The sequence below is a fragment of the Aotus nancymaae genome, unplaced genomic scaffold (genome assembly GCF_030222135.1).
Source record: "Aotus nancymaae isolate 86718 unplaced genomic scaffold, 86718_ANA_hifiasm-v0.15.2.pri h1tg000072l, whole genome shotgun sequence".
NCBI lineage: Eukaryota > Metazoa > Chordata > Mammalia > Primates > Aotidae > Aotus > Aotus nancymaae.
Window position 1 is genome coordinate 16,129,907 of NW_026988487.1, and position 20,982 is coordinate 16,150,888.

The following is a 20,982-nucleotide window of genomic DNA, read 5'->3' on the forward strand; positions in this document are numbered from 1 at the left end:
CTGGGACTACAGGTGCCTGCCACCACGCCCAGCTAATTTTTGTATTTTAGTAGAGACAAGGTTTCACTGTGTTGGCCAGGATGGTCTCGATCTCTTGACCTCGTTATCCACCCGCCTCGGCCTCCCAAAGTGCTGCAATTACAGGCATGAACCACCGCCGCTGGCTCATGCATGCCTAGTCTTTCTAGATGTTTTAGTGATAGGCTTTCTGCTTTTCATTTCTTTTGCTCAGACTACCCTTTATTTGATTTCTCTGCTTCGGAAATGACGTTTAACCGTCACAAAATACCTGCTCCCTATAAAGGTAACAGACTATAAAAGAGACAAAATTTTTCTTCATTTTTCACAACCACAAGAGACAATTTTTTGGAAGTCAGTGTAGCTGATCTATGACGTTGTGTTTTCTAAGGCGCTGTACTCCATATTTTGCTCTTTGCAGCAGCTGTGGAATTTTTAGCATTGAGGACCACCTCATTCCCAGCTTGAACTGCTGAGCTTTTCCCTACCCTGATGATAGGAAGGGTGTTCATGTAAGTGTTCAGAATAGTTTTACTGTTAGCTGTAGGCTAATTAAAACTAAAGTGAGTGAAAGGAGAATTGGAGAAGGAAGAATAGGATTGATTACATTCTTATCAACTGAAAAGTTTGGTGTGATGATTAATACCTCAGTTGCAAATTGCACTAAATGATTGAAATTCAAGTTAATACTTATAAATTATAAGACCATATAGTATTTGTGCCTTTTTTACCATATCTCTATTGCTGCATTTATAAAAAGTTAGTGATTTAATTGTGCTGCTTATATTTTTGGTGTCTATTAATATGAATAATGAGTATGCCTCATCAGGTGACATAATTTAATAGGATAGCAGTACCAACTTTTGAAAATCTGACCGCTGTGGTTTTTAGTGTAAAATGGAAGAAAAGTTTAATTCCTTTTATTAACATTTAGGCTAAGTGAAATTTTGTTATCAGTTTAAAAATATCTACATTTTTGCTAAGTGTTTTTTCTACATTTTGATAACTTCATATTCAACATAAGAGAAGTTTGGGTTTAAACAGATATTCTTGTCCATAGAAGCTTATGTTCTGTGAAGGAGGGACATTAATCAAGTAATCGCGTAAACACATGTACAAACTGTGGAAAGTGCAATGAAAAAAGACTTACTCGGCTTTCGAATACAAAGTAAATGTACCCTGTGAATATAAAGTTTCATTCATGTTTTGGAAACCTAGGTGATATAAGTAGAAGTTAGTAAAATTAAGCTTACTTACAATTTTACTTTTAATTCACAGTATAATTTTACTTATAATTTGAAATACGAATTTTTAAAACTGGTCATTGTGGAAAAATTAAAAAATACACATAGCAGAGAGAATAGTACTTCAAATCCCCATGCATCTCTTACTTTGCTTTAACTGTTTCTGATATGCTGTGATTTATCTTCCTCTCTTTTCAGTAATTTAAAGCAAATCCCAGTTGTCATTTCACCTCTGTGTATTTCAGTATGTATCTCTAATAAATAGATGTTTAAACATTTAATTATAATATTGTCATACCTATCAAAAACCATAGTTTTTAATATCTGTTGCCAAATTTGTGTGTTTTTTTTTTTCGTTATCTCAGAAATGGCTTTTTTATTTGTTTCGTTCAAATTAGGATTCAAACAGGATGCATACTTTGGAATTGGTTGATATCTCTCCTGAGTGTCTGTTAATCTGTATCATTTCTTCATTTCTCTACCTTGTTCTCCATTTTTTCCCATGCTGTTTATTTGTTGGACTGTATTATTTGCCTTATTCAACTTTCTACGTTCTGTATTTGGGTTTCACTCGATTCAGGTTCATTTGACTGGGGGGATAAGAATACTGATGATGCTGTGTGGTTCTGAATGCATCACATCAGGAAACATGTCCTATTCCTGACTTTTAATGTTATGATTAGTGGTTCAATTTCGATGTCATCAGCATTTTGCATTAATTATAGTTTCCTATAAATTTTACCTACTGTTTTTAGTAACCACTGATGATCGTTGCCTGGAATCCACTTCATTGGGGGCTGCAAAATGAAAAGATTTCCATTCTGTCGTTCATTCTTCTTTTTAAAATTGTGATGTCTATGAAAGATTTTTGCTTCATTGTGTGTTTGCTCATCTTGCAATACAGTCCATGTAGGGAATGCAGGATAGAGACTTGACTCATTTTTCATTATCAGAATGAGTTGGTACCCTAACAGTGCAGAAGGTTACCCATTAAGTTTTTTCTTTCAGCGTTACTACAGACTCGTGTATTTTAATTTATTGTATGTGTTCAATTATAGACATAATTCTTTTGGTCTTTAGATTATCCCATTTTTGACAGTTGGGAGGCCTAAAGTGCATAGTTATATATTTGACATGACTCTGATGGTTGTTTGATAGTTTCCTTGTTTTCAAACCCAAGGTGTCCTGCACTCACCTTGTATATCTCCTGCCTCCATCCTGGAATTAACTAATTTTCCCAAAGAACCCTGGCCAAAAGTTGGAAATATTATTTAGACACCTCAATCTTAAGGATAAGGATACTAAGTTTACTGGATTATCATGGTTTCTTTCATCATATCCCTTAAGCTAGTTACGTTTCTTTAGGTTTTTATAAGAAATATTTATTGCCTTATTTTTATATGTGTCTTTACTCTTATGAACTCGTCTTTGGGGGAAGAATCTGTTGAATTCAGAATTTAGAGAGACCCTGAGACTTTTTTTTAAGAGACAGGGTTTCACTCTGCCTCAAGCTGGAGTGCAGTGGTGTGATCACAGCTCATTGCAGCTTGAAACTTGTAGGCTCAAGAGGTCCTCCTCCCTTAGCATCCTGAGTAGCTGGGCCTATAGTTGTGTGCCACCATGCCCAGCTAACTTGTATTTTTTTGTAGAGATGATGTCTTTCTATGTTGCCCAGATTCGTCTTGAACTCCTAGCCTCAAGTGATCTTACTGCCTTGGCCTCCCAAAGTGCTGGTATTACAGGTGTGAGCTACCACACCTGGCCCCTAATATTTAATTTGATAAGTTATTTTTGGTTTTTACTTTTTAGGTTACAGGAATTAACTGTTTGTTCAGAAGACAATGTTGATGTCCATGATATAGAATTGTTACAGTATATCAATGTGGATTGTGCAAAGTTAAAACGACTCCTGAAGGGTAAGTTTAAATGTATAATACATCTGAAAAAATCACTAGGTCAAAAACCAGTATCATGAATGTACTAATTATATTAATTGTGCTGAACTAGACCACCAAACTGGATTTTATAATGACATGTCCTTGTGAAATAGCCAGTAATACATATGGTTAACTAATTTTTGAATATTTCAAAATAATATAGTAGAGAAAATGAGCATTTTAAATCTTGGCAATGGAAAGTTTCACTTAACTACAATTTTGGTTTTCAATAAAGAGAATGCAAGGGTGCTGTTTCATTTTTCTGGAATTTCTCTCAAGGGTGGCTATAGGTTATAGAAGCTATCTGTTCAGCTATTATAGTGCTTTAAAGATCATCTGTAGTAGGATATCAGTTTCATTGCAGAATGGAACAAGGAGATTGTGATGTTATGGTGAGAGGATGAATTGAGCCAGGAATTTCATTTATACATTGCTGTTTTCAACTCTCTGACTGACTTTACAGCATTACAAAGTCCCTTGACCTTCCATTGCCTAGTTTTGTCTCCTTGTAGAATGTGTCAGTAGTAGTTCCACTTGGGGATATTATAACAGCTAATACGTGACTTTAAAGCTTTGGAAAGTACTTTACATGATTATGTGGATTGAAATAAACTATCAGAAGGAATTGAGAGATATTCTGTGGTAAGCAATGATGTGTTAATGTAAATCAAACATCAATGAGTATTCATAAATTGAGTAGAAATACCTAAATTTCATTTTACAAAAAATGTTTTTTAGTTTTTGGCATTATCAGACCCTGGCTAATTTAGATATGAAGCCTTATAGTATACAGTTTACATATATTTTTATTTGTGTCTTAAGGAATTTATTTGTAACTTAAGGAATTTTTATTTGCAACTTAAGGAATTGTCAAAGATATTTGTAATATCTGACCTAGAACAGATTGAATTATATTGATTTCAAAAACGTCAGTTTTGCAATGTAATTTTCAAAATACCTGGTTTTGTTTTCTTAATATTTGCTTTAAACTCAATAACTATCTCACCAGAGATGTAAAAAACTGATACCTAAATAGAGGAGTAATATAGAGCTGTGTTCTATTCATATAACCCTTATTCATAATTTCTGATTTTAGGTCATTACCACTGTGAAACCAAGCAACAGTTAAATCAGTATTCAGTAACTTTAATAAAGGAAAAAATAGGGATGATTTTAGCTGTTATGCCAAGATACGAACATGTAGACAACAATTATTTTAGATTAGAATAAACCACCATTCAATTCATAGTTGAGATTTGCAAGATTTTAATATCTATTATTAAGTGTTGAGCAGTTGAAGAACTGAATGGTAAAATTTGGAGATCTCTATGAATTAAAGTTAAGAAGTATTAGTGAGATTTTATGATTTTTCATAACTATTTAGTGATGTTTTAGAAATAAGTCCAGGTGGCCTGTGAATAGTTGTTTAAAACAACAGTTTTCTTAGAAATGTTCAATCCATAATAATTAATTGAATAGTTCTTTTGCTCAAATAAGATAAACTAATCGAATGTGTGGATAAATGACTTTCTTTTTTACTGAATTAACTTTTTCACATTGAATGCAGCTTCTTCATGAATATAAATTTAGAGTATATGCTGATAAATATATAAAGTATAAAACCAATATTAAATAGGCCAGCAAAAGATGGCTCTTGGTGACAGTGGTAAAAGGAATGGAAACTTTCAATAATGAGTAAAGGCAGTAATGTGTTTTAAATTCAATTCAACAAGTATTTGTTGAGAAACTATGTATAAGAAGCCATGCTAAATGCTGGGATTACAAAAATCAATAAAATACAGAGTCTGTCCCTAAGGAGCGCTCATAGGATGGTTTATGAGACAAATGGTATCATTATCAAATTATTTGTGAAAAAAACTATGATAAACTCAAATAGGGTGAGTGTAAAATGATAGAGGAAGTACGTATTTGTTTGAGGGGATGGGAGATGAGCAAGATGTGAAGCTACAAGAATAGCTCAGATTGTTTTAGTAAAAATATGGCCATTTGTGGTGACTCACACATGTAATCCCAACACTTGGGGAAGCCAAGTCAGGAAGATTGCTTGAGCCCAGGTATCTGAGGCCAGCCTGGGCAACATAGACCCCCATCTCTACCAAAAAAAATAAAAATATTACCCAGGTGTGGTGGCACACACCTGTAATCCCAGCTACTTGGGAAGCTGAGGTGGGAGGATCACTTCAGCCCAGGGAGGAGGTTGAGGCTGCGGTAAGCCATGATCATGCCACTGCATTCCAGCCTGGGTAAGAGAGCGAGATGCTGTGTCTCTCCCCCTTGATAGAGCTATCTGTATATAGATATATCCATCTATGTGTATGTATCAGATGTATCATATATATATATATAATCTCCAGATAGATAGGTATATCGATCTGTATGTATATATCAGATACATCTATCTATATCCAGATAGGTAGATATATCTATATACAGATAGATATATCGAGAGAGAGAAACATCTGTTACATTTTCAGTCTGTGCTGGCCCTTGTGCTGTGCAAGTTACATGCCTTTTCTCATCCATCCTTACAATAACACTGTGAAGCAACACTAGTATTAATATTATCATCTCCTGTGGATGAGGAAACTGAGGCTTAAGTACATTTCCAAAGTCACAGAGCTAGTAATTGTTGGGTAAAGATTGAGTTCACATCTGCTAATCTCTAGAACCAAAATACTTGACTGCTGCACTGTTGTGCTTATGCATTATGAAGCTTTATTTTAGTGGCCATGGGAAGTGATAGGCTTTAAGGCGGGAAATACCTTAATCAGTATTTTATTTTAAACATAATACTTTGCTTGAAATTTGCAGGATGGCTTGTTAGAGGGTTACCTGAACTTCTTGGACTTGGTTATGCAGTAATGTAAGTGAGAAATAATGAGAATTGTGAAGATCCAAATGGAATAGAGTAGGGTGGGGATGGAGACCAGCTTGATAGGTAGTTAAAGAAGTAGAAATATAGTATTTGGTAGTCAATTTAGATATGAGGTTAGAGAGATACCACCAGATATTCCAGGATAAGCTGGTTAGAGCAGAAAAGGGAAGGAAAGGTTGATGGCATAAGAGGTTTGACCAGGAAAATGGTAAATTTAGTTTTAGATCTACTGAGTTTGAGGTATTGGTAGGATTTCCAACAAGAAACTTGTAGAACTGAAAGATACTTTGGTATTGAGAATAGATTACAGTATGTAACACATTTAAGATGTCATAAAGGTGAAGTTGATGAATGTAGGATAGCAAAAAGACTGAACAGCACTGTGAAGTGTAATGTCATTATTTGGAAATCAATGGAGTGTGAGAGCAAAGAGAATTCAAAGGGGCATTTTAAAAAACTAATTTGGAGAGTAAGTTAGTTATTTGCAATTCCAGGAAAAGGAGTCGTTTCTATCTTAGACAATTACATAGATGTAATAAAAAACCTTTATCCCTTCCTTAAAAGTCAACAGGAGAAATTTGTTGCCAAGGTTCTGTTGCTAGTAAAATAGTTTATAGACAGGTCATCTTTTCCATACATAAATCTTCTTCTACATGTAGACAATAAACATATAGAAGAAATTAAAATACTCAATATATTTATATGGAGAAATGTTTACTGTTAGTTGCATTAAATGCATTCTACTGTTTTGAACAATCCAATTAACAAAATAAAATGAACATGCTTTTATGATGACAAAGATACGATGAAGGCACTTTCGTATGCTTCTTGGTGATAGCAGCATTTGGCCTGACCCTTCTGAAAAGCAACTTGGCAGTCTTTATTAAGGACCTAAAAAATATTCATCTCTTTGACTGGACACTTCTGCTTCTATAAATTCCTCACCTTAAATAAGCAATGATGTGGAAAAAGATTTGATATAAAAGTATTCATTAATTTTATTTATAACAGTGAAATATTGGAAATAACTTCAGTGTTAAAACTGGAAAACATTCAGATAACCAGTGACTTAATACAGTGACTTAAATATTCTGAGAGACATCAGAGCATACCACGAAGACCATGGCTTTAAAGCCCAGTTCAATCATTTATTAGACCTGTAACTTTAGACACACAGTTTGCTCATCTCTAATATTCTAAAAACATTAAGATTCCAAAAGAATTAAGTATATCATACTAAAAATACATGGTATGTTGTAATTGTTTATGTAATGGTTACTATTACATATAAAGCCATCAAAAATAGACTAGGCACAGTGGCTCACGCCTGTAATCCCAGTACTTTGGAAGGCTGAGGTGGGTGGATCACAAGGTCAGGGGTTCGCGACTAGCCTGACCAATATGGTGAAACCCCGTCTCTACGAAAAATACAAAAATTAGCCAGGTGTGGTAGTGTGCACCTGTAACCCCAGCTACTGAAGAGGCTGAGCCAGGAGAATTGCTTGAACCTGAGAGGTGGAGGTTGCAGTGAGCCGAGATCATGTCATTGTACTCTAGCCTGGGCAACAGAGTGAGACTCTGTCTCAAAACAAAACAAAACAGATCATGTCATTGTACTCTAGCCTGGGCAACAGAGTGAGACTCTGTCTCAAAACAAAACAAAAGTATGAAGAATTTTTAGTGATATAGAAAAAGTTGATACTATGTAAAGTAAAAAGAACAGGTTTAGTATAGCCTATATGATCTCAGTTATGTTAAATGTATTTGTTTTCATGCATAGGAAAAGTGATGGAAGGAAGACCACACCGGGTGTTAACTGTGATTGTCCCTGAATGATAGAATCATTGATGGTTTTTAAAATTTCCCTTAAATACTTGCGCTTTTTTTTTCTTTTGAGACAGAGTCTTGCTGTGTCACCCAAGCTGGCGTGCAGTGACATGATCACTGCAGCCTTGAAATCCTGGACTCAGGCTATCTTCCCACCCCTGCCTTGCAAAGTGCTGAGATTATAGGTGTGAGCCACTGGGCCTGGCCCTGTGTGTGTGTGTGTTATACTTTTTTTTTGAAAAAGCAAGTTGTCATTAAAAACAAAATAAAGGAAAAAGCTCACAGTCATTGACATTCAAGGCATATTTGCTGTTTATGGAATTTTTCTTTCCTAGCAGACATAACTATCGAGTTTTAGGTTTAGGTGTCTTTTCCTTTGTTTTATGTGTCTTTACCTTTCATTGCTTACAGATAATATTGGAGCAAAAGTAATATGTAAGCAGAAAGTTATTTTGCTCTGAGTAGTATTTGTGTTAACTTATTCTAGAGTTAATTTTTTAAAATTGTGTTTTTTTGTTTTTTTGGTTTTTTTTTTTCCCCAGAAACAGCATTTAAATTTAAAGCCCTAAAGAAGGTTGCACAGTTAGCAGTTATAAATAGCCTGGAAAAGGTAAGTTACAACCTTTCTGGTATTAAAATTTTGTTTTTGGTGATAAAATTTGCCGTGTTCACATCCTGAATCAAAAAGTCATGACTTGAGTTATAGTAGTATCAGGTTAATTTTTAGGAAGAATACATTGTAATATTACTTTGAAGGAAGTTAGAAGCTTGTGACATTTACTGTATTACAAAAGATCACTACTTTCATATAAACATGTGTTTCATTATTTATAGGCATTTTGGAACTGGGTAGAAAATTATCCAGATGAATTTACAAAACTGTACCAGATTCCACAGACTGATATGGCTGGTAAGAATGAGATTGATTTTTTTTTTTTTTTGGTCTTTTAAATGCCTACTTGTGACATAAAAACCTATCATTTTCCAAGTTATTTTTGTTACAAAGGTGCTTTTACATTTATTGTCACCTGGCATCAAAGAAATAGAAAATACTGTTTTTCTCTTACATTTCCAAATTACACCCAACCCATTTCCTTTCCTTGGAGCAAATAGATGAAGAAGTTTGAAATGAAGGTCAGATCTTTAGAGTTGTGATGGGAGAGGATGTTTGGCTCTTTCTCGTAGAGAAGCACATGCTCTGAGGCTTTCTTTTGTATTTAGGGAGATGTGTATAAAGTAGTAATATTCGTACTTATAATGTAAGAACTCTTAGGGACGCAACTGCAAAGCAGAGAATACAGACTCCTGGAGAACTTTGGTAATTCTCTTTGGGAAGCTGTTCAGTCTTTGTTGCTTGGGTACATCACACTCTATGTAAGGCCCTGCACAGTGAGACTGAATACATGATCATCCATTCTAAAATACGGGCTTTTCCAGGATAGATCAAGATAGCTCTTCTAACACATAGACAATATAACATTGGTTGTCTACTTATCAGAATGCCTTTGTGAGGTTGCTTAAATGAAGTTCCATGTTTATCTTTTAAAAATCTTGCCTGTGGATTTTTAGATAGTGTCAGCTTTTACTTTAATGCTGGGGATTTTGTTCTTATCTGATAATGTCATTTAATATATTTTTCATGTAGAATGTGCAGAAAAGCTATTTGACTTGGTGGATGGCTTTGCTGAAAGCACCAAACGCAAAGCAGCAGTTTGGCCACTACAAATCATTCTCCTTATCTTGTGTCCAGAAATAATCCAGGATATATCCAAGGATGTGGTTGATGAAAACAACATGAATAAGGTAAGAAGAACAAAATTATTTCCATTATATCCAGATGTGAAGCAGTTTATTTTACTTAAAGTGTGTATTACTAAACTATTTTAGGGGACCATTTAAATTATCATTTTAGGTCTCTTTGTTTGATAGACTTAGAAGAGACATACTCATACATAATTTTACTTGGCAGAGGGATAAATAATATTGCTTAATGATCAAAGATTTAAAATAATCCCTTTGTTTCATTCTTTTGTCTGAAAAAACTAAACGATAACTCTGTTACCATTAAATGTAGTTTCTCTAGTATTCACTGCAAGAATTGCCCTGCTTCACTTCATCACTTTTATAAGGTGTTATTTGCATGTACTTAGGTGTGTGTCCACATGTTGCTACTGAAAATTTTATTTATTTATTTATTTAGAGATGGAGTCTCGCTCTTATTGCCCAGGCTGGAGTGAAGTTGCATGATCTTGACTCACTGAAACCTCCACCTCCTGGGTAGCTGGGATTACAGGTGCCCGCCACCATGCCCAGCTAATTTTTTTTATTTTTAATAGAGATGGGGTTTCACTATGTTGGTCAAGCTGGTCTTGAACTCCTGACCTCAGGCAATCCACCTTCCTCGGCCTCCCAAAGTGCTGGGATTATAGGCATGAGCCACTGCACCTGTCAGAAATGATCATTTTAGGTATTTTAGAACAGTTTTCACAGAATTTTGCCAGGAAGGTAAGGCTCTCACATATTCCATCTATAGTGAAATTGGCACCATGACAACTGGTAATTCTAGGAGGCTCTTACAATTTTTAAAAAATAATCACCTAAGGAATTGAAACAAACAAAACAAAGAACCGTGTATTAATCTTACGGTTTTACTGAAATTCCAGTATGCAGTTTATTTTGCAAATAAGTTTTTTTTCATTTTTGGCTGCTTTCGGAGAAATACTCTTAGCTGACTGAGCATGAGATGGTTTCCTCCATGGTTTGCCCGTAGATGGAGATGTTCAGAATCAGCTGAATGATTTATTATTATTATTATTATTATTATTTTTTTTTTTATTGCATTTTAGGTTTTGGGGTACATGTGAATAACATGCAAGGTTGTTGCACAGGTGCACACCTGGCAGTATGATTTGCTGCCTCCCTCCCCTTCACCTATATCTGGCATTTCTCCCCATGCTATCCCTCCCCAACTCCCCACCCCCCCACTATCCCCCCTCCCCCCCAACAGACCCCCGTGTATAGTGCTCCCCTCCCTGTGTCCATGTGTTCTCCTTGTTCAACACCCGCCTATGAGTGAGAACATGCGGTGTTTGATTTTGTGTTCTTGTGTCAGTTTGCTGAGAATGATGTTTTCCAGGTTCATCCATGTCCCTACGAAGGATGTGAACTCCTCCTTTTTAATGGCTGCATAATATTCCATGGTGTATATGTGCCACATTTTTCCTGTCCAGTCTATCATTGATGGGCATTTGGGCTGGTTCCAGGTCTTTGCTATTGTAAACTGTGCTGCAATGAACATTCGTGTGCATGTGTCCTTATAGTAGAACGATTTATAATCCTTTGGATATATGCCCAGTAATGGGATTGCTGGGTCAAATGGAATTTCTATTTCTAGGTCCTTGAGGAATCGCCACACTGTTTTCCACAGTGGTTGAACTAATTTACACTCCCACCAACAGTGTAAAAGTGTTCCTATTTCTCCACATCCTCTCCAGCATCTGTTGTCTCCAGATTTTTTAATGATTGCCATTCTAACTGGCGTGAGATGGTATCTCAATGTAGTTTTGATTTGCATTTCTCTAATGACCAGTGATGATGAGCATTTTTTCATATGTTTGTTGGCCTCATGTATGTCTTCTTTTGTAAAGTATCTGTTCATATCCTTCACCCATTTTTGAATGGGCTTGTTTGTTTTTTTCTTGTAAATCTTTTTTAGTTCATTGTAAATTCTGGATATCAGCCCTTTGTCAGACGGGTAGGCTGCAAAAATTTTTTCCCATTCTGTTGGTTGCCGATTCACTCTATTGACTGTTTCTTTTGCCGTGCAAAAGCTGTGGAGTTTGATTAGGTCCCATTTGTCTATTTTGGCTTTTGTTGCCAATGCTTTTGGTGTTTTGGTCATAAAGTCCTTGCCTACGCCTATGTCCTGAATGGTTTTGCCTAGGTTTCCTTCTAGTGTTTTTATGGTGTTACGTCTTATGTTTAAGTCTTTAATCCATCTGGAGTCAATTTTAGTGTAAGGTGTCAGGAAGGGGTCCAGTTTCTGCTTTCTGCATATGGCTAGCCAGTTTTCCCAACACCACTTATTGAACATGGAATCCTTTCCCCATTGATTGTTTTTTTCAGGTTTGTCAAAGATCAGGTGGTTGTAGATATGTTGTGTCGCCTCTGACGTCTCTGTTCTGTTCCATTGGTCTATATCTCTGTTTTGGTACCAGTACCATGCTGTTTTGATTACTGTAGCCTTGTAGTATAGTTTGAAGTCCGGTAGTGTGATGCCTCCTGCTTTGTTCTTTTTGCTTAGAATTGACTTGGCTATGCGGGCTCTCTTTTGGTTCCATATGAAGTTTAAGGTGGTTTTTTCCAGTTCTGTGAGGAAGGTCATTGGTAGCTTGAAGGGGATAGCATTGAATCTGTAAATTACTTTGGGCAGTATGGCCATTTTCACGATATTAATTCTTCCTAACCATGAACATGGAATGTTTCTCCATCTGTTTGTGTCCTCTCTTATTTCGTTGAGCAGTGATTTGTAGTTCTCCTTGAAGAGGTCCTTTACGTTCCTTGTTAGTTGTATTCCTAGGTATTTTATTCTCTTTGTAGCAATTGTGAATGGCAGTTCATTCTTGATTTGGCTCTCTTTAAGTCTGTTATTGGTGTATAGGAATGCTTGTGATTTTTGCACATTGATTTTGTATCCTGAGACTTTGCTGAAGTTGCTTATCAGTTTCAGGAGATTTTGGGCTGAGGTGATAGGGTCTTCTAGATATACAATCATGTCGTCTGCAAATAGAGACAATTTGACTTCCTCCTTTCCTAATTGAATACCCTTTATTTCTTTTTCTTGCCTGATTGCTCTGGCTAGAACTTCCAGTACTATATTGAATAGGAGTGGTGAGAGAGGGCATCCTTGTCTAGTGCCAGATTTCAAAGGGAATGCTTCCAGTTTTTGCCCATTCAGTATGATATTGGCTGTCGGTTTGTCATAAATAGCTTTTATTATTTTGAGATACGTTCCATCGATACCTAGTTTATTGAGGGTTTTTAGCATAAAGGGCTGTTGAATTTTGTCGAAGGCCTTCTCTGCATCAATTGAGATAATCATGTGGTTTTTGTCTTTGGTTCTGTTTATGTGGTGAATTACATTTATAGACTTGTGTATATTGAACCAGCCTTGCATCCCCGGGATGAATCCTACTTGATCATGGTGGATAAGCTTTTTGATGTGCTGTTGTAATCGGCTTGCCAGTATTTTATTGAAGATTTTTGCATCTATGTTCATCATGGATATTGGCCTGTAGTTTTCTTTTCTTGTTGAGTCTCTGCCGGGTTTTGGTATTAGGATGATGTTGGTCTCATAAAATGATTTGGGAAGGATTCCCTCTTTTTGGATTATTTGGAATAGTTTCAGTAGGAATGGTACCAGTTCCTCTTTGTATGTCTGGTAGAATTCGGCTGTGAGACCATCTGGGCCTGGGCTTTTTTTGGGTGGTAGGCTCTTAATTGCTGCCTCGACTTCAGACCTTGTTATTGGTCTATTCAGGGTTTCGACTTCTTCCTGGTTTAGGCATGGGAGGAGACTACTGTCCAGGAATTTATCCATTTCTTCCAGGTTTTCTAATTTATGTGCATAGAGTTGTTTGTAATAATCTCTGATGATGGTTTGAATTTCTGTGGCATCTGTGGTGATATCCCCTTTATCATTTTTTATTGCATCTATTTGGTTATTCTCTCTTTTCTTTTTTATTAGTTTGGCTAGTGGTCTGTCTATTTTGTTGATCTTTTCAAAAAAACCAGCTCCTGGATTTATTGATTTTTTGTAGGGTTTTTCGTGTCTCTATCTCCTTCATTTCTGCTTTGATCTTAGTTATTTCTTGTCTTCTGCTAGGTTTTGAGTTTTTTTGATCTTGCTCCTCTAGCTCTTTCAATTTTGATGATAGGGTGTCAATTTTAGTTCTCTCCTTTCTTCTCATGTGGGCACTTATTGCTATATATTTTCCTCTAGAGACTGCTTTAAATGTGTCCCAGAGATTCTGGTATGTGGTGTCTTCATTCTCGTTGGTTTCGAAGAACATCTTTATTTCTGCCTTCATTTCAGTGTTTATCCAGTCAACATTCAGGAGAAAGTTGTTCAATTTCCATGAGGCTGTGCGGTTCTGGGTTGGCTTCTGAATTCTGAGTTCTAACTTGATTGCACTGTGGTCTGAGAGACTGTTTGTTATGGTTTCTGTTCTTTTGCATTTGCTGAGGAGTGATTTACTTCCAATTATGTGGTCAATTTTAGAGTAGGTGTGATGTGGTGCTGAGAAGAATGTATATTCTGTGGATTTGGGCTGGAGAGTTCTGTAAATATCTATTAGGTTTGCTTGTTCCAGGTCTGAGTTCAAGTCCTGGATATCCTTATTAATTTTCTGTCTCGTTGATCTGTCTAATATTGACAATGGTGTGTTGAAGTCTCCCACTATTAATGTGTGGGAGTCTATGTCTCTTTGTAAGTCTTTAAGAACTTGCCTTATGTATCTGGGTGCTCCTGTATTAGGTGCATATATATTTAGGATCGTTAGCTCTTCTTGTTGTATTGATCCTTTTACCATTATGTAATGTCCTTCTTTGTCTCTTTTGATCTTTGTTGCTTTAAAGTCTATTTTATCAGAGATGAGAATTGCAACTCCTGCTTTTTTTTGCTCTCCATTTGCTTGGTAAATCTTCCTCCATCCCTTTATTTTGAGCCTTTGTGTATCCTTGCATGTGAGGTGGGTTTCCTGGATACAGCACACTGATGGGTTTTGGCTTTTTATCCAATTTGCCAGTCTGTGTCTTTTGATTGGGGCATTTAGTCCATTTACATTTACGGTTAATATTGTTATGTGTGAGTTTGCTCCTGTCATTTTGATGCTAGCTGGCTGTTTTGCCCATTGGTTGATGGAGATTCTTCATTGTGTTGCTGCTCTTTACCATTTCGTGCGTTTTTGGAGTGGCTGGTGCTGGTTGTTTTTTTCTATGTGTAGTGTCTCCTTCAGGAGCTCTTGTAAAGCTGGTCTGGTGGTGATGAAATCTGTGAGTACTTGCTTGTTCACAAAGGATTTTATTTTTCCTTCACTTATGAAGCTTAGTTTGGCTGGATATGAAATTCTGGGTTGAAAGTTCTTTTCTTTAAGGATGTTGAATATCGGCCCCCACTCTCTTCTGGCCTGTAGGGTTTCTGCTGAGAGATCTGCTGTGAGTCTGATGGGTTTCCCTTTGTGGGTAACCCGACCTTTCTCTCTGGCTGCCCTTAGTATTTTCTCCTTCATTTCAACCCTGGCGAATCTGATGATTATGTGCCTTGGGGTTGCTCTTCTAGAGGAATATCTTTGTGGTGTTCTCTGTATTTCCTGGACTTGAATATTGGCCTGCCTTACTAGGTTGGGGAAGTTTTCCTGGATAATATCCTGAAGAGTATTTTCCAGCTTGGATGCATTCTCTTCGTCACATTCAGGTACACCTATCAAACGTAGATTAGGTCTTTTCACGTAGTCCCATATTTCTTGTTGACTCTGTTCATTCCTTTTTACCTTGTTTTCTCTAATCTTCTCTTCTCGTTTTATTTCATTGAGTTGATCTTCAACTTCTGATATCCTTTCTTCTGCTTGGTCAATTCTGCTGTTGAAACTTGTACATGCTTCGCGAAGTTCTCGTGTTGTGTTTTTCAGCTCCATCAATTCATTCATATTCCTCTCTAAGTTGTCCATTCTCGTTAGCATTTCATCAAGTCTTTTTTCAAGGTTCTTAGTTTCTTTGCATTGGTTTAGAACATGTTCTTTTAGCTCACAGAAGTTTCTTATTATCCATTTTCTGAAAGCTGATTCTGTCATTTCATCACACTCATTCTCCGTCCAGTCTTGTTCCCGTGCTGGTGAGGAGTTATGCTGCCTTGTAGGGGGAGAGGTGTTCTGGTTTTGGGTGTTTTCATCCTTTTTGCGCTGGTTTCTTCCCATCTTTGTGGATTTATCCGCCTATTGACTTTGTAGTTGCTGTCTTTCTGATTTTGGTAATTTTAAGTCTGCAGCAGCTGAACTCATAAACCCCCTTTGCTTCTCCCCAGGTGTTCTGGCCCAGGGGTTTAGCACTTTATGTTTTTCAGCTGTGTTGCTACCGTTTTCCCTGCCCACAAGGTGGCAGTCTAGTCACACTCAGCCTGCAGAGGCTTCGCTGAGCTGCTGTGGGCTCCGCCCAGCTTCCATGTGAGCTTCCCTGCAGTCCTGTGAGTGTAGTTAGAACTGCTTCGGCTATGCTGGCCCGCCCCTGTAGTGACGGAGTCTCTGTAGTGGCAGGTTGTCTTGGTTACGGAAAATTGCCCCGGGAACTGCAGGGTGTTTCCCGATGGAGGACGCCCCTCCCCCACAGAGCTGGACCGTCCCGGGTTCAGCCGTGTTTCCAGAGGGGCCCTCTTTGTCCTGTAATCTCTTGGCTTGCCTCCTTGCCACAGTTCCCCTTGCTGGCCCATAGGGGACACAGTCTCGTTCACTTTGTTCAAGGAGCCGCTGCTCCCCGCCCCCCGTGCAGGCCAAGCGGCTGCTCCGGTCCAACCAGCGGCGCTGGGAATGCGGGGAGCTTCTCCGCGCAATTAAAATCCGCTGCCCTGTGTGCCGCTGCGTCAGCTGAAGCAGCGGCTCTGAGATTCCTGGCGCTCCCTTGCCCGGGGGTCTCCTGGCTTGGCTCCCTGCTTCAGCTCCCCTTTCTGGCTCAGAGGGAACTCTGTCTCTCTCGCTCTGCGCAAGAAGCCACTGCCCCCCGCTCCAGGGCGTAGGCTGAGCGGCCACTCCGCTCAAACCAGCGGCGCTGGAGACCCGTGGGGCTTTTCCTCCTGTGAATCTCCTGGTCTGTGGGCAGTAAAAGTCCGTCTGGAAATGCGGCGTCCACTCACCCTCTGCGCCTTCTCTCGGAGCTGCAATCCCGACTTCCTCTTAAGTGGCCATCTTGGATCGATCCCCCATGATTTATTATTTTGTAGAAGTATTGGATAGGGAATTTATACATTAAAGGGTAAATAAATGAACCAGGTAATCCTTGAGAGTCTATGATTGTGTGTTACTCCACTTAGGTGTATATCCCAACTTTTCCATTATGAGGACAACATTTTTCATGGTAGATTGTTTTGGAGCCCTTCAAAATAGGTGTGATGGTAAATACTGGCAACTGCCTCAGGGGAGGCCATCATTGTTGCCTATGTCTGTGAGGGTGTTGCCAAAGGAGATTAACATTTGAGTCTGTGGGCTTGGAAAGGCAGACCCACCTTTAATCTGGGTGGACACCATCTAATCAGCTGCCAGCATATAAGCAAGCAGAAAAATGTGAAAAGATAGTCTGGCCTAGCTTCCCAGCCTACATCTTCCTCCTGTGCTGGATGCTTCTTGCCCTCAAACATCAGACTCCAAGTTCTTCAGTTTTGGAATTCAGACTGACTCTCCTTTCTCCTCAGCCTGCAGATGGCCTATTGTGGGACCTTGTGATCGTGTGAGTTAATTCTTAATAAACTCCCCTTTATAATATCTATTCCATTAGTTCTGTCCCTCTAGAGAACCCTAATACAGATTTTGGTATAAGGGGTGGTTCTAGAGGAACAGAATATTAAGGATGGAGTTCTTTAGTTGGTTTGGGGGTTTCTGGAGTTGGCTGCTTAATATGATTAGACCCAAAAATGCTAAGGACTCTACTTCTAATAGTGTGGAGAACACTGATAGTCAGCATGAACTGTTTAGAGAGTTATGCAAAATAAATGCATTTGATACTCCTGATTTACCGCTACTGAGAGGTAAGGAGTTTAGTGCCTCTGTACATAATGCCTTTGACTATATGTGGAGAACCAAGGAACATGATGAAACTGGTTGGTTTCTCCTAAATTCAATGGACAAAGGAATAAAAGAAAATGATGAATTCAGGGATTCTATGTCCTGGCTTCAGAAGCAGATACTGAGCCTCAGATCTGCTAAGATTGTCCTGAGTGAGAGTCTTATCTCCTGTAGTGAAATAACTGAATGAAATTGTGGAAAAACAGATACAAGCTCTTATCATGCAAGTGGCAGACCTGCAACAAAAAGTGCATGCACAGCCTCACCAGGTGTCTACTGTTACAGTTAGAGCATTGATTGGAAAAGAAGGGGACCCTGTGACTTAGAATAAGGACATGTGGGAGGATCCTGATGAAGCCGGGGACACTGAGCTTGTAAACGTTGATGAACCTTTTTTGCCAGAAGAAACAGCTTCCCCATCCCCAGTAGTGGCAACATCCTCTCCTGGAGCCGTGTTGCCATCAGCCTTTCCACCTTTGTCTGAGCAGACAGTGATGGCCTCCCCTGAGGCAGTTGCCAGGCAAAATAATGTTGATTCTCCTCAGGAGCCACCCCCAAGCTCCCTGTTTACTTCTAGACCTATAGCTAAAGTCCTGGCAGGCCCCTAGAGGTGAGGTTGAGAGTGTAACCCATGAAGAGGTGCACTACACATGAAAAGAACTGCTTGAGTTTTCTAATTTATATAAACAGAAATCAGGAGAACAGGCATGGGAATGGATATTAAAGGTGTGGGATAATTGTGGAAGGAACAGAGTTGGATTGGGCTGAATTTATTGATTTGGGCCCACTGAGTAGGGACTCTGCATATAATGTTACAGCTTGGGGAGTTAAAAAATGTTCTAATAGTTTATTTGCTTGGTTAGCTGAAATATAGATTAAAAGATGACCCACTGTGAGCAAGCTGGAAATGCCTGATCTCTCTTGGTTTAATGCAGAGGAAGGGATCCAAAGGCTTAGAGAGATTGGTATGGTGGAGTAGATTAGTCACTTTAGACCTCCTCCCAGCTGGGAGGGTCCAGAAGATATATCCATGACCAATGCCTTGTGAAATAGATTTGTGAGGGTAGCACCTGCATCTCTGAAGAGCCCTGTAATTGCTCTTCTCTGCATGTCAGATCTAATTGGGTACCACAGTTACTCAACTACAAAATTTAAATACAATGGAAATAATTGGATCCCGAGGTGGCAGGAGCCAAGTGGTAACACTTGACCATCAAAGGCAAGGTGGATGTAGCTACCGTAATGGATAGCACAGGCAAAGTGGCAATCAGAATAGTCTTACTCGTGTAGTGCTCTGGCATTGGCTAATTAATTACGGTTTTCCTAAAGATGAAATTGATAGAGAGCCTACTGCATTCCTAATTTATACAAGCAGAAAACTTCTAGGTCAAATGTACAGAAGACTAAATTGAATTATAAAAACAGAGAATCATGACCCCTCAATCAGTTTTCAGATTGAGCCAGTTTACAGACCCAGGACCCCTTGAATGAAGTGGGGGTTGGGTCCCTTTGAGGAAAGACCCCACTACATTACTGACAATTTATGCAGTGAGTCTTTTTCCCATCCTTTCCCAAGGAGACCTCAAGCCTTTTACCAGGGTAACTGTGCCCTGGGGAAAGGGAAATGATCAGACCTTTCAGGGACTACTGGATGCTGGCTCTGAGCTGACAATGATTTCAGGGGACCCAAAATATCGTTGTGGTTTTCCAGTTAAAGTAGGGGCTTATGGAGGTCAGGTAATTAATGGGGTTTTAGATCAGGTCTGACTTACACTGGGTCCATGGGGTCCCTGGACTCATTCTGTGGTCATTTTCCCAGCGTCAGAATGCATAATTGGTGTAGACATACTTAGCAGCTGGCAGAACCCCCACATTGGCTCCCTGCCTGGTAGGGTGAGGGCCATTATGGTGGGAAAGGCCAAATGGAAGCCATTAGAGCTGCCTCTGCCTAGAAAAATAGTAAATCAGAAACAATATCCTGGATATCCTACATCCCTGAAGGGATTGTGGAGATTAGTGACACCATCAAGGACTTGAAAGATTCAGGGATGGTGATTCTCACCACATCCCCATTCATCTCTCCTGTTTGACCTATGCAGAAGACAGATGGATCTTGAAGAATGACAGTGGATTATTGTAAGCTCAATCAAGTGGTGACTCCAATTGCAGCTGCTGTACCAGATGTGGTTTCATTGCTTGAGCAAATTAACATATCTCCTGGTACCTGGTATGCAGCCATTGACTTGGCAAATGCCTTTTTCTCCATTTCTGTCCATAATGCCCACCAGAAGCAATTTGCCTTCAGCTGAGGTAGGATGTACCTTTACTATCCTACCTCAGGGGTGTATCAACTCTCCACCTTTGTGTCATAATCTTGTTCGGAGAGACCTTGATCTCGTTTTCACTTCCACAAGATATCACACTGGTTCATTACATTGATGATATTATGCTGATTGGATCCAGTGAGCAAGAAGTAGCAAACACACTGGATTTATTGGTGAGACATTTGCATGCCAAAGGATAGGAAATAAATCTGACTAAAATTCAGGGACCTTATACCTCAATAAAATTTCTAGAGGCCCAGGGGTGTGGGGCCTTTTGAGATACTCCTTCTAAGGTAAAGGATAGTTTGCTGCATTTGGCCCCTCCAAAAAAGAAAGAGGCACAATGCCTAGCAGACCTATTCGGATTTTGGAGGCAACATTCCTCATTTGGGTGTGTTACTCTGGCCCATTTTTCCAGTGACCCAAAAGGCTGCCGGTTTTGAGTGGGGTCCAGAAAAGGAGAAGGCTCTGCAACAGGTCCAGGCCGCTGTGGAAGCTGCTGTGCCACTTGGGCCATATGAACTAGCAGATCTAATGGGGCTTGAAGTGTCGGCGGCAGATAAGGATGCTGTTTGGAGCCATAGGTGAATCACAGCGGAGGCCTCTAGGATTTTGGAGCAAGGTCCTGCCATCTTCTGCAGATACCTACTCTCCTTTTGAGAGACAGCTCTTGACCTATTACTGGGTTTTGGTGGAAACCGAATGTTTGACTATGGGTCTTTAAGTCACCATGTGACCTGAACTGCCTATCATGAACTGGGTGCTTTCTGACCCATCTAGTCATAAAGTGGGTCATGCACAGCAGCAGTCCATCATCTATATATGTGATCAGGCTCAAGCAGGTCCTGAAGGCAAAAGTAAGTTACATGAGGAAGTGGCTCAAATGCCCATGGTCTCCACTCCTGCCAC

The 20,982-nt window shown here is 39.0% G+C and overlaps 1 protein-coding gene across 3 annotated transcripts in view; it reads left to right on the plus strand.

Moving 5' to 3' along the window:
* The window catches only part of NF1 (neurofibromin 1), a 309,766-nt gene that overhangs the window by 97,106 nt on the left and 191,678 nt on the right, over window positions 1–20,982 (plus strand). For all 3 annotated transcript variants that reach the window (XM_064367666.1, XM_064367667.1, XM_064367665.1), the window contains exons 5-8: window positions 3,072–3,178; window positions 8,465–8,532; window positions 8,757–8,832; window positions 9,568–9,725. In XM_064367666.1, coding sequence (XP_064223736.1) covers window positions 3,072–3,178; window positions 8,465–8,532; window positions 8,757–8,832; window positions 9,568–9,725 — 409 coding nt within the window. The remainder of the gene's footprint in view (window positions 1–3,071; window positions 3,179–8,464; window positions 8,533–8,756; window positions 8,833–9,567; window positions 9,726–20,982) is intronic.